This window comes from Plectropomus leopardus, chromosome 2 (genome assembly GCF_008729295.1).
Source record: "Plectropomus leopardus isolate mb chromosome 2, YSFRI_Pleo_2.0, whole genome shotgun sequence".
Classification (NCBI taxonomy): domain Eukaryota; kingdom Metazoa; phylum Chordata; class Actinopteri; order Perciformes; family Serranidae; genus Plectropomus; species Plectropomus leopardus.
In genome coordinates this window covers 7,822,434-7,837,232 of record NC_056464.1, presented here as the reverse complement: position 1 = coordinate 7,837,232, position 14,799 = coordinate 7,822,434, and the positions used below count along the sequence as shown (strand labels likewise).

At 38.4% G+C, this 14,799-nt stretch overlaps 1 protein-coding gene across 1 annotated transcript in view; it reads right to left on the bottom strand.

The window, feature by feature from the left end:
* Window positions 1-334: 334 nt before the first annotated feature.
* The window catches only part of LOC121951938 (deleted in malignant brain tumors 1 protein-like), a 28,106-nt gene continuing 13,641 nt past the window's right edge, over window positions 335-14,799 (bottom strand). The window contains 10 exon segments of the mRNA XM_042498439.1: window positions 335-366; window positions 546-634; window positions 1,884-2,126; window positions 2,228-2,376; window positions 2,832-3,037; window positions 3,599-3,934; window positions 4,046-4,348; window positions 4,489-4,815; window positions 6,250-6,723; window positions 7,230-7,574. Of these exon segments, the coding sequence (XP_042354373.1) occupies window positions 335-366; window positions 546-634; window positions 1,884-2,126; window positions 2,228-2,376; window positions 2,832-3,037; window positions 3,599-3,934; window positions 4,046-4,348; window positions 4,489-4,815; window positions 6,250-6,723; window positions 7,230-7,574 (2,504 nt within the window).

Genomic DNA, 14,799 nt, shown 5'->3' with positions numbered 1-14,799 from the left:
ATAAAGAGATATTTACTTTTAAACCTTTTTTTACATATTCAGCGATTTTTCCAGGCCTGGAAAATGTGATTGTAAAATTCAATGCCTTGGTGACTAAGTTTAATTATACATTTGAAATGAAAATATCAAAATGCATTTGTTTTACTTTGCAGTGTTGATCAGCTCACTCCATTAACAAGTCACTGCCCCCCTAAAGACCAAGATGAAAGGAAAATAAAACATGCATTGTAACTCCCATACAGTCTACAATGTTGACATATCTGCTCTGACACCAGATTGTATTTTGTACTCACAAGTGAATGGTCCGATGGTGACAAGATTGAGCTGAGTAGGATCAACAGAGCGATACACCCTTCTTCTGCAACTCTGTAAGGTAAGAGAGGGTAGAATGATCACAGAACTTGTGTTTGGATGTAGAGCATTGATTGCTGATTGATTATTTGGACTGAGTGAGAGGATGCATGTCTGACTCACTGGAACACAGTTTTGGCTCCTCTTGTCACACAAGTGAAGTCTGCAGTGTAAGAAGACAGATGAGTTTTCACCCTGGAGAGGGGCGAGATGGGCACAGAAACGAGCACGGGACGACAGGCCGTTCTCAACCACTGACACACGACGGGGGTCGGTAGGACACCTAGTAAAGATGTCAGACAGTCGTTAAGACCATTATGAGGTATTTCCACCTGCTCAGTACGCATTTTTTTGCATTTCCGCTGTGAAAAATTCTGAACGGTACATTTAGTACCTTTTGAACCACGGCCATTTTTCGTCACCCCTCTGCTTGTTGTACCTAGCACACCAATCTGATACTAAAAGGTGGCTAGAAACACTGCAGTCTGTAGATTAGTCAATAGAGAATCAACACTGTAGGCTCAGGGCTGAGCTGTAGCTGGTTTAACTACTGTTCATGCCTTCTATAGATGTCTAACAGAAGGATAGATAAAATAAAAAACTGTTACAAAGAGAAACTTTACCAGTTAAGGGCCACTATGAGCCCAGGCCTAGGTGAGGAATTATCTATTTTGTATATATTTTTTTATCTGATGTTACTGTATGTGTGATGAATGTTATGGTCTTGAGCACAATGCTGCTTTGTTGGAGCTGACCTGAGTGTGTGCACACTTCACTTCATTAATTGTACCTGTGACAATTATCTAGTGCTCCTCTGATTGCCTGGCACCTGAAACCAGTCCTGGTATATATCTGTGAGCTGCCACTTGTTTTTACATGCCCTGATAAAGAAGTTGAAGCATGTATGTGTTAAGCCTATTTATTAGAGGCTTTTTTAACTTTTGCAAAACAGTGTGCCTTTGATTTTTTTTTTTTTTTTTGACTTATTGACAAAAGAAATAACAAGTCTAACCTCTCCCTCCTCGTTTGGTCATTTTTGTCTTCAAATCCAAATAGCACCTGTTTTTGACACCTTACATTTTAACATGACAACTGTGACCACCCCATATGTTTTTATCGACTGAATTACACTTTCAGTAATGAGTGGATCTTTGCGACTGGATTATGAGAACTTCAAATTCTAATTTACACTTTGAGAAAAAACAAAAACTCTGAATATACCCTGCTGTCTTTGCCTGACAAGGAGTCAATGCACAAACCTGCTATTTATAACTATTCCATTGAGATAGACTCTCATTTCAGCCTGCAGCACTGTTTTATGGGTGATAAACGGGGTGCAGGCTTCACTCTGTATAACCAGTGAATAAGGAAATGCAGCAAGAGCAGCTAGTGACAACAGCCCCACCCACATGTAAAAGTACTGTTTGTGGATCAGATCAGAGCAGATCTAGGTACTAGTTATAGCAGCTATACACATCACTGTAGATTTCCATTTTCCCTTCCAGTCTATGTAAATCGGGAGAGACACATACCCAGAATGGATGAGATAGTATCGCATTGGGTCATCAGAGTTTGAGGAGTAAGTGGTATAGCAGTCATCCAGAACAACTGCAAAACTTGCATCATTATCATGCACAAGCACTTGCACATGAAGTCCAGACCCCACTGGCAGGGTGATCTGACCCGCTGGGTAGCTGTAATAAAAGCTGGAATCACGGAAAAGACTCATGTAGGCCCTGTCTGGAGCACCTGACCCCATGAGGCCATCCCCATGGCTGTTAAGAAAGAGAGAAGATTAGTGATGTGTGTTACCCTTCAGGTGATATATATCTGTTCCGTGTGTTGTTATTATCAAGAAATTACATAAAAGGCTCACAGTTGTGGTCGGATTGCATCATTCAGGCTGGTTTCGGTTTCCAAGGGATAAGCACAGGAGAATGGAATAACCTCCGGTAGATGCACAGAATCATTGCTTTTTGGGTATAAAAACAAAGAGTTGGAGTAGATGGCATGGGTGGTGTTGGTCTGAAAGAGAAAGGATGATCAGTCAGCAAAATAATTGAATCATCCTGGGTTATAGAAGCCATCTTTCTTCGGTTTAATGCCAGTTAAAGGTATAGTCAGCGATTTTAATCCAATAAATTTATTGTCAAATAAAAGTGAATATCTTCTCATGGTCCTGTCCTGTCTGAGCTGTCCACTCTTTGGATCCTGCCTGACATTTAAAAATGTCATCTTGGGCTCTCATAACTTAGAACAGACATTTTTTAACAATGGGGTGACGTGTTATAGACCAAACAATTCTTGAATGAATCAAAAAAATTATTGAAATATTAATCAAAAATGAAATGAATTCTTACTTGGAGGCCTAATATACATATCAAACAAAATATATTGTAGCCAAAATGGAGAGAAAATACGTGAAGAAAACAAGTAACAAGTACAAGTAATCAGGTTATATAAAAGAGATCAGTTTTTACCGTCAGTACAGTTCCACAGCTGCCAGCCTGACGTGCAACTCGGTACCACACAGTATTACCATGCACTCTGTAGCTGTTACAGTAGGGAGCTGCAAGCTGACCAGAGAATGCGTTCAAACCAGCCAACAACAGGCTGTCCAGTTGTACCCCAACTAGAAGCTGATACGGGGAGCAAACAAGCTGAGCAGCCTGGAGTAGAGATGGTTCTAAAAATGATTATTTTTTAAAAAAAGAAAAGAAGAAAGGTTAGGGGCAGAATTTTAACTCTCCTATGTTGGATTTGTATGATTTCAAAATATTCCAAATGCACCAGGAGTACTTTAATATGTATGAACATTTAATGTCACAAATTTCGCTAGCATCTTCACTGTAACAATCAAAAGACCCAAATATTAGAAGTTCACAGTCTGTTATCAATGATTAATTTCCTGAACACCAAACTACGTCCAACCGGATTTTCCCAGAGACCCAAAAAAAGTATTTTGAGGTGATGGTGATGGCTGAGCACTGCCGCAGCCCAGTTGTCGACAAACCACCTGAGCTTCATTCAGTCCCCAATTGTTGCCACATATGTGCCCCCACTGGCTATCAAAGAAGATCTCCACTCGGCCACAGCAGGTGCTGTCAGAGTTTACCAGTCTCACTAAAGGTGGTGTTGGAGCAGGTGTAGTTGTAGAAAATGAAGTAGCACTTTCTGGCTTAAATTAAAGAAGAATCTATGTGAATACACATTGCAAAAACTAGAGTGGACTTAAAATAGATGACACATTTACCTTCGCAGATGACGCCAGCATCCTCAGAATGACCACAATTGTGGGATCCAAAGCCTCCATGTGCACAGTTTGTTATTGAGTACTCACTCCCTAAACACTGAACATTGTCAAGCCAGATTGGTCCAGTGCCCGATCCAAAATATGCACCATGCGATGCTGTCACAGCCCTTCCGCAGCCCAGCTGCCGACAAACCACCTGAGCATGAGTTAGTTCCCAAATGTCATCACACACCGTCCCCCACTGATCATTGTGGAAGATCTCCACTCTGCCAGAGCAGTTGCTTGCAGAGTTGACCAGTCTCACTAAAGAACCTGGTGGTGTTGCAACAGCTGCAGTTGTAGAAAATGTACTTGGAATCCCTGGTTAAAATGGAATGAGAATCTATGTGAATCCATATTGCAAAAAAATGGAGTGTACTTAAAATAAAAGGATGCATTTACCTTCACAGATGACACCAGCATCCTCAAAATGATCACAGTCATGGGATCCTAAGCCTTCATGTGCACAGTCTGTTATTGAGTACTCAATACCCAAACACCAAACATCGTCCAACCAGATTGGTCCAGTGCCTGGTCCAAAATATGCACCATGCAATGCTGCCACAGCCCTTCCACAGCCCAGCTGCCGACAAACCACCTCAGCATGAATCAGGTTCCAGCTATCATCACACACTGTCCCCCATTGACCGTTGTGGAAGATCTCCACTCTGCCAGAGCAGCTGTGGCTAGAGTTGCCCAGTCTCACTAAAGAACTTGATGTTGGAGGTGATGTTGGAGCAGCTGCAATCACAGAAAATGTACTGTGAATTTCTGGTTAAAATTAAATTTGAATCAGTGTGTGTTGCAGAAACTAGAGTTTACTTAAAATATAATGACGCATTTACCTTCACAGATGACACCAGCATCCTCAGAATGACCACAGTTGTGGGATCCAAAACCTTGATGTGTACAGTGTGTTATGGAGGACTCATTTCCTGAACACTGAACATTGTCCAACAAGATTGGTCCAGTTCCCTGTCCAAAATGTGCACTTTGTTTTGCTTCCACAGCCCTTCCACAGCCCAGCTGTCGACAAACTACCTGAGCATGAGCAATTCCCCAGCTGTCATCACACACCGTCCCCCACTGACCATTGTAGAAGATCTCCACTCTGCCAGAACAGTTGCTATTGGGGTGGACCAGTCTCAGTGGAAGACTTGGGGGTGTGGGAGCTGGTGTGAAGGTAGACATTGTGCTGTTCATGTCTGGTTTAAATGAAAGACAAATTGGTGAGCCCACATGGCTACTGTAGGCTGCCTCTACCAATAATGCCAAAAAGTCCAATTTTACCAGTTTAGGTGTAATTTGCGGGCTGTTCTCATGCACTGTTTGTACGATTCTTAAGAAAAGTAATGTTCTAAAATCCATACATATCCCACATAATTATGAACCAGTTATTACCACATATACCATGTATTTTGGAAGGCTGCAATCACATGACCAATTCATTGTCAAGAGTACAGGATGCAGGATGCAGTCCCGTATAGGGGCAGGTTGAGGGTAGTGGGAGAGTCACAATCATAGACTGTATATAAAGATGGACAACATGACAGTTCCCCCAAAGTGTGGCTTTTGATTCTCAATTGCCCCCTGGTGACTGACTGCAGTACAGGTCCTAGATCCCGCCCCTCCATGTTAGTGAATGGATATAGGCATAACCAAAAACTCAAAGTACACGCCAAATAAAATTTTCAAATATGGTTTCTGCCACTGAAGGTAGTTCTCATCACCCTGATGTTTGTCCAAGTGCTTGTTTTTATATACAGACTATGGTCACAATATAAAGGACTTTCACCCGAATGACTGGTGTTTGAAACCATGTGAACATTGTGTTATTTTAGGGTACATTGTCACCATGGTTTTATTCCCAAACCTTGTGACAGTAGCTTTACTTGTTTAAACCTAACCTCCTAACTTTACATGAATTATAAAACATTATATTAAATACATATCATTCATGGGGCTAATTCTTAAAATATCATAAGAACCGCGGCGTGTTCATAGAGCAACTGCTCTATGAGGATACACTGAGTTAGGGATGGACAATATCGAAAAAATCTAAATCACAACAATTTTGATCAAATACCTCAGTATTGATATTGCAACAATATTGTAGGGTTGACTATGGGGAATTAAAAAAATACTTACAAAGTAAGAATTTTGATAAATAATCATCAGTAATGTGGACATAATGATTAAGTGGACAAAGACAAATTATAGAACAACTAGGACTGACTATAAATTCAGATAATTACAGCACATTACTGCAATGCAGCCTAGAATATAACACCCATGATATTCAAAATCTAAGACAATATTTAGTCTCATATCACAATATCCTTATAGTATCAATATATTGTACAGTCCTAGGTGTGCTTCATCCTTTCATATTTCAGGACTCTTTTTTTTCTTGGTCAAAGGTAATGCCTCAGTTGTGTATTAAGCTTATTGTGGTGGAAAATTGTTTCTAAATTCCATTCATTGTGTAGTAGACATCCATTGTATACTGTAAAATAGAGTCAAAGATAAACTATATTACTCTCAAGCAATGGCAGCTTGAGAGAACTATCAATATATATACAGTATATACAGTATAACATATTTACCTTCACAAATGACACCAGCATCCTCAAAATGATTGCAGTCATGGGACCCGAAGCCCTGATGTGCACAGTCTGTTATTGAGTACTCACTCCCAGAACACTGAACATGGTTCAACCATATCGGTCCAGTGCCCGCTCCAAAATATGCAGCATATGATGCCTCCATGGCATTGCCACATCCCAGCTGCCGACATACCACTTGAGCATGAGTCAAGCTCCAAATATCGTCACACACCGTCCCCCATTGACCATTGTGGAAGATTTCTACTCTACCAGAACAGTTGCTGGTAGAGTTAACCAGTCTCACTAAAGAACTTTGTGGTGTTTGAGAAGGTGTGGTTGTAGAAACTTTGCTTTTGTTTTCTGACAGACTTAGTGGTGTTGGAGTAGGAGTGGTCATAGAAACTGTGCTTTTAGTTTCTAAAGAACTCGGTGGTGTTGGAGTAGGGGAGGTTGAAGAAAATGTTCCGCCAGTACCTGTATAAGGTCAAAGGAAAATTTCTGTAAACTCACATAGCACCTGGATAAGGAAAAGCCCAATTCCGCCAGTATAGCTGTACTTGATCATTTTATCCTTCAGCTTCTTTAGTTCAGAAAAATGCCTTAAAGGGATAGTTTGGGGCTTTTCAATTGCAGCTATATGATGGACTTCTAGCACCCCAGAAGCTTAGCATTGCATTTCTGTGAACAGCTGAACTCATTTAAGCCGCTTTAAACAAGGCCTACTTAAAAAAGGACAATAACAGTTTAAAACCCTATTCGCATTGGAGCTAGTATGACCTGGGGACCTCATGTAATTTAGAAAGTACCTCAATTGAATACCTCATACAGCCCCACATAAAAACCTTAACTATCCCTTTAAAACAGAGACATAATGTAATTTCTATTCTCTACAATATATTATTAGAGTCAAAGCTAAATGTATTTCTTTTTTCTTCTTTGCGAGCAACTTAAGTCTACTTATGGTAGAATACCACATTTACCTTCACAGATGACACCAGCATCCTCAGAATGACCACAGTTATGGTTCCCGAATCCCCCATGTGGACAGTCTGTTATCGATGACTCACTCCCAAAGCACAGAAGGTCATCTAACCAAATTACTCCACTGCCCTCTCCAAAATATGCCCATTTTTTCGCTTCCAGAGCCCTGCCACAGCCTAACTGTCGACAAACCACCTGAGCATCATCCAAATCCCAGAGGTCATCACACACCGTCCCCCACTGCCCATGTTGGAAGATCTCCACTCTGCCGGAGCAGGGGCTGTTGGAGTTGACTAATCTCACTGGAGGACTTGGCTTTGTTGGACTAAGTGCGATTTGAGAATCTGTGAAAGTGAAGACAAGAAATCAGGGCTGGTATTTAAAATGTAATTTCTAAGTGCATTACAAATCAGCAATTAGAGACATTCAGAGACTTCCTGCTTGTATTTTAGAATTGGGAATAAAATGTGGTCTCAGTTTCTGGTTTGTTGATATTTTGTGTATTGTTTATATTATCTTGAGATCTAATACAGCATTGGCAGATTGTTGCTGTATTGCTTTTTATTTCACTTTTTCAGACGCATTTGACTTACTTTCAACTTGAAATCAAAATCCATTCACACCTTACATTTATAGAATATATTCCTGGAATTAAAATTAGCTGTGCTTTGACTTTATTTTTGCAAAGAAAAACAGTCAAACCTCACTTAGTCCAGGCTGTTGTTGGTGTTAAATACTAAAATGTGGAGTTTTTAATCAAACAACACAACTTGGACTCTATTGCGTCGTTGTTAGCAAATTGACTGATTAAGCTAAATTGGTGGCAAGCCTTATGACACTTTACCTGTGCATCCTGTAAAAGTCTGCAAAATCAGGAGCAGCACAACCCAAGTCATCCTCACTTTGGGCCACCTAAGCAGAATAAATAAGAACAGAGACAAGACACACACAAATATTGGCAGTAACTCAAAAGTACACACATGCAACATCAGAAACATTCAAAGACATCTGAAAAGGTTTTTTTAAAATGTTTGAATTTAATCAATAGGATAAGAGTTTTTAAATTCCTTTGTTATCAATTCCATTCTCTCCAACTTCATTATGTACTTGTAAGTTATCAGGAGTTAAACAGTCCTGGGGACCTGGTCTGATAAACTGTAGTTCTAAATTTGAGAAGAGATGTGACGTGTTGAGCTTTAGTAGGACACTTTTATAAACAAAATTGAGATTGTGAACTTTTCTTCTTGTTGCTCATGAGCAGTAGTGGATGGGTTAGGTTTGGGGTTTGTGACAAAGTACACATTACTTGTACTACCTGAGTCAAAGTATAGATACTCCTGGTCAAATATTTCTCTAGTACAAGTAAAAGTTGTTGAGTGAAATAATTAAATTATTGCTACTTGATATATTATTATAAGTATTGGAGTGCTTGCTTGAAAAAGAAAACTAGGTATACAAAGTACTTTGTCGTCTCAATACATTGTTATATATTGTCACAATACATTTACAGAACTGACTAAAACAACCCATTGAATGCACCTACTTACCTTGAGGACCTGTGGAATTAAAAGCTTGTCAGATATGCTACAAAGCCAATAAAAATACTTACAGAAACATAAATTGACAAAAGTACCACCATTTTAATTTTCTCTTTTTTCTTTCTTTTTTTCAACACCCACACACAGAACTGCATGATCACAGTTTATAGTTTAGTTTTTTAAATTTAAAAGGAAAAAAAATTAATCTGCTTACGTCAAAGCAAATGTAATGAGTAATGTGAGCCTTCGTAATAATGTAGTTGAGTCAGAAGTATAATATTTGTCTTTCAAATGTAGTGGAGTCAAATAATACATTTCCAGAAAATAATACTCAAAATTTTCCTCAAGTATAGTGCTTATTAAAATGCAGCCTACTTCATTACTGTCCACCACTGCTTGTTTTCAATGTGTTTTAAACAGATTATTTTTATCTTCAGATTGTGTGTTCTTCCACATGACACCGCTTTGTAACCAAGATACAACAGATCAGATATTTATAAAATTGGACAACCACAATTTTAGCATTATGTCTATAAATGTGTGTTGAATTAATCATGTTATTTATAATATAATAATCCAATTAATAATGGGATCACACACAAGATTGTGGTACACCTTTGTTATTAAAAGGGAGTGTGTTCTATCAAACCACTTTTGATCATCCAAACCAAGACAGTGTTATTTGCTTAGTAAATTGCAACAGCATCAGAATCCTTGGAAATGTCATATTTTTGAGAATGTACACCAAACTAGTGCACCACTCTACTGACTAAAGAATTACAGACACATATGCAAGCAAAAATCTACAAAATTCGGTTTTAAAATTACGCCACAGTGCAGAAACACTCAATGTATAGAATAGCCAGTTAGTGTTAAACAATCAGTTACTTCTAACTGTTAAATGTGCTATGTGTGCAGCTATTGTTTATCACTGCTGCTGCCGCCTCCATCATCTTAGTCATCATTAGTTTCTTACCTTTTCCAGGTTTGTTGTCTTTGGATTCTGACTGGCAGTGCTTTGCAAGAGCTGAAGTAAAGTAAACCTCTGCAAGCTACAAACCTGTGCCAACCTGAGTCCATGGAGTATTTTATATGACTCGCCGGTGGGCCATCTAATCTGCCTCAGCAGGATTAGATAACAATGAAGATAATAGCTTGTTTCCAAAATGGCAGCCAATGTAATTCTTTGGAGAAGTTTTTGATATTTAATAAGGCAACCGGTGAGATCAGGTAGATCAGAACTAGTTAGGTGACCTCAAGATATATTAAATACCGTATTAAGTTTTGTTTGAGTGCATTATTAGAGAAAACACCTAGTCTTGAGAATAGGTTACATAAAACACCAAAACACTTGCAAACATCTTACTGGTGATGATCAAGACATAATATAGAAGAAATATTTTAGTCTGTGTGCTCAATATTCCTTTACTGTAAGTCAATGACTATAAATGAATCACCACATTACTACATTACTACAGTAGCCTTAAGGTCTCAACAGAGGTGAATTTCCCAATGTTTTCTTTTTCCATAGGGGTGGCTTGATGGGGCCATTGACAAGCTTGGGGTGGCACGTCAAAACCAAAAGTCATAACTGAATTTTAAGAATTTGCTTATGCTTTTGAGGTATTTAAACTAGTTGAAACTATGTTGATATGTTTTGTTAAGGAATTACATGCCTATATACTTTGGTTTACTTTCTGTTAATGTGTGAAATTCTCTCCATGTATCTTATATACAGTGATTTACATGCCTCCAAATTTTCTTGATGATTTTACTGAAATGCTTTTAATTATTTGCACAAAATTTGACTGTGTAGTCATCACGGATGATTTTAATATACATGTCTGTGAGAAAAATGCCACACAACTTTCTGCAATACTTGAAACATTCTATCTTTGTCAACATGTGAGAGAGACAACCCACAATAGAGGACAAACTCTAGATCTAGTCATCACTAAAGGTGTTAATATTTCAAATGTCACTGTGCTGGATGTTGCTCAGTCAGACCATTTCTGTGTATTTTTTTGATCTGTCAGTAATTACTTAAACTCTCCACGGATCAACAAATGTTGAAAAAAGATACTTCAGTGAGAATACAGAATACTTTTCATGGAATCCATCAAATTTAAAACTGACACAATCTCAAACCATGTTGATGATGTTGAACTCCTGCACTTCTGAAATTGCAAATGTAATTGACGCCATTGCTCCTGTTAAGGTGAAATTCAAAAAGAAAAAAGCAAAAGGCACCGTGGAGAAACACTCCTTCTGTAACAGTCCAGAAAAGGGAGTGCCAGAAAGCAGAACGAAAATGGCGCAAGTCAAAGCTTAACGTTCATTTTGAAATCTATGAAGAAAACGTATGCATTTATAATTTGATCTTGAAAAGTGCAAGGCAGTCATTTTTCTCAGAGATCATCAACAGAAACAGTAACAATTCACGTGTATTATTTGCTACCATGGACAGATTAACTAACCCTCCTGTTCCAATATCTCCAGAACTAGTTTCCACCAGCAAATGTAACGAGTTTGCAGACTTTTTTAATAGCAAGGTTCAAGGCATCAGACTTGCAATTAACTCTTCAATGCCAAAGAATAATGTGCCATCACTGCAGACTTCCCAAGTAACTTACTAAGTATGGAACAACAATTTAAGGCCATCAGTGACAAATCACTGGAGGAAATGATCTCCAGTCTCAGTTCCTCAACCTGCTGCCTTGATGTTTTACCCACTAGCTTCCTCAAAACTGTTCTAAGCAGTCTGGTAAAACAACTCACTCTTATAGTTAATCTGTCTCTCCAATCTAGCACTTGAAAACTGCAGTCATCAAGCCTCTCCTAAAGAAGAGCAGCCTGGATGCCACTTTGCTAAGCAACTATCGGCCAATTTCAAACTTACCATTTTTCAGTAAAGTTATTGAAAAAGTTGTCCACCAGCAAATTAGCAGCTTTTTAAAACTAAACAATTACTATGATAACTTTCAGTCAGGTTTTCGGTCCCATCACAGCACTGAGACTGCACTCATAAAGGTAATAAATGACATCCGCCTTAACACTGATTCCGTCTATTTTAGTGCTCCTGGATCTAAGTGCTGCCTTTGACACAGTGGACCACACAATTTAATTAGAAAGACTAGAAAACTGGGTCGGACTCTCTGGCACTGTCCTTAAATGGTTCAAGTCATATCTTCATGACAGGAAGTACTTTGTTTCAATAGGAAACTGTAAATCAGAGAAGATGACTATGACATGTAGGGTCCCACAGGCGTCCATCTTGTTTAATCTCTATATGTTTCCATTCGGCCAGATTATGCAAAATAACAAAGTAGTCTACCACAATTATGCAGATGACACACAGATATACATATCACTTTCACCAGGTGATTATGAACCTGTAGAACGTCTGTGTCACTGTATTGAGCAAATCAATGATTGGATGCATCAAAATTTTGTCCAGCTCAATAGAGATAAGACCAATATCATTGTCTTTGGGCCACAGAAAGAAAGGGAGAGGGCCCGTTCTCACCTTGAATCCCTCTCTCATAAGTCAAGAGTCAAGAAAAAAAACTCGGGGTTATCCTGGACTCTGATTTAAATTTCCACAGTTACATCAAATCAGTAACTTCATCTGCCAACTATATCATTTAAAAAACATTGCCAGAGTCAGAGAATAATGTCACAGTAAGACCTTGAAAGGCTCACCCATGCCTTTATTTCCAGTAGGTTAGATTACTGCAACGGTCTGTTTGGTGGGCTTTCAAAACAAGCTGTTCGGCAACTTGAGCTTATTCAGAATGCTGCTGCGAGAGTCCTGAAAAAAACTAGGAAATATGAGCACATTACTCCAGATCTAAAATCCTAACACTGGCTACCTGTCACTCAGATAACTGACTTTAAAATCTCACTCCTTGTCTACATATCAATCTGTTGGTCATCGCCAAAATATATCTCTGACATGCTTGTGACATATGAACCCTCAAGGACCCTCAGAACATCAGGGGCCCGCCTACTGAGCGTCCCAAGAGTCAGAACTAAACATGGTGAAGCAGCATTTTGTTATTATGTAGCACAAACCTGGAATAACCTCCCAGAAGAGGTTTGTCAAGCCCAGACTCTGATCACTTTTAAGGAAAAGCTGAAAAAAATCCTTTTTCACACTGCCTAGTCCACCTGTGGAATACCAACTTAATTTCAAATTTGATTTTAAATCATTTTAAATTATCATTTTATCTTTGCACCTCTTTAATAATTTAGTAATTGATTTCAACTTGTTTATCTTATCTTTTTCTCTTTTATTGTAAATCTGTATCTTTTATTATGTCTTTATATTTTATTACTCTGTAAAGCACTTTGAATTGCCCTGTGTATGAAATGTGCTATACAAAGAAACTGCCTTGCCTTGCCTTTTCTAATCATCTGATGTGCATAGACTAACACCTGTAGAGTAAACATTTCTGAGTTCTTAAATAATCCTATTTAATGCATTTTTCCCTGTATATGTCAGGCAGTTCATTCTTCTACAAATATGCCTGTTAGTTGGATTCCTTCAAAAAGCCAAATATACAGCTTTAATATAAACATTGATTTTTAGGAACAAAGCATTTACTGAGAACAAACCTTCTTAAGTTTGGGGAAGAGGTGAGAGTTTGAAGGACTTTTAAAAATGACCATGCCAGCTATTCCCTTGCAAGAAATAAGCCTAAATTTCGAATGATATTTAGGCCCATTCATTGTTGTTACTAATGGATGACTTTGGTTGTCTAGTTTCACAAGATACCTTTGTGCTAGCTTAAAAAGAGTGCACCTCAGCCTCTTAGGATAATGGCCAACAATGACTTTTGCCAGAGGGGACCAGTGGGAGGGGCCAGCAATGGGGCCATGCCTCCAGATCAGTCTGGGTTTATGAATGCAAGATCATTTCATGAAAACATGCATTCTATCCCAGATATAGATTGTCTAAATGTAGTGGTTACATCCATTCATAGCTCAAGCTCTACAAAATGTTGTATACAGGCAAAAATGTAAAGATATAATGTTTCTATAGTAATAGAAGTAGATCAGTTACCTTGCTTTCGATAATAAAGGTTGCCATGACCTAAACAAAGGCATCATTATGATTACACATCATCAAAATCCTCACAGTGTCAATGTGATTAAAAAATAATTGATTGATATTATGAACCGATAATTGCTAATTGATATTAGCCAGTATGCAGACAACACAACAATTTTTCTGAAAGATCAACATCAAATTTGCAAAACTAAACAAACAATTAATGTTTCTCCAAGGTCTCAGGGAGGTTTCCGAATTTGAATAAATGTTGGCTGTTACCCATTTAAAAACCATCTCTAAAATTAATGCAGAACATATATGTTAACACTGTGCAAGCCTATGAAAGAAAGTAAGAAAGAAAGACACTGCACATATGTGCACAAAAATAATATGTACTTTGAGTGCCCACAGTATTCCAGACATAGTGTCTATTCATAGTTGTTTTTTTTCACAATTTCTCCTAAAGGATGTGACCAAGAAGCATCAGTATAACTTATATTGACTCGTAAGAACCTTGCCTAGAGACAGCATCAACAGTCAAGTTTGTGAGCGCATGTATTAAGGCAGCTTCGGGAATTTGCTGCAGCAAGTGTATGAAATAAAGTAAGTCTGCATTAACAAACTTTACCAACAACTTTCTGTTGTTGCCATGGTACAGCTTTATTTCCTGCACCAATCAGTGGAACTCTCTATACTCTCCTGCCGTCTTGTCAGTATGTGATATACCTAAAATTTCTTCCATATTTTATTCAGTAAAGTCCTCATCACTTGATGTTCATTCCATTTTTTTTGTAAAGCAGTTATTCAAAACCCATTGTGTTTGATGTGAATATATAATTAAAATCGCCAATGGTAAATTTGCTAACACACAGGGCTCTGGCAAAAAAAAATACAGGGTCGTCCAGACAAAAAGTTGAATCTGACTCAACGTTTGCCTCAACGCAACACAAAGTCATCCAGCAAGATGGTAAATGTAGA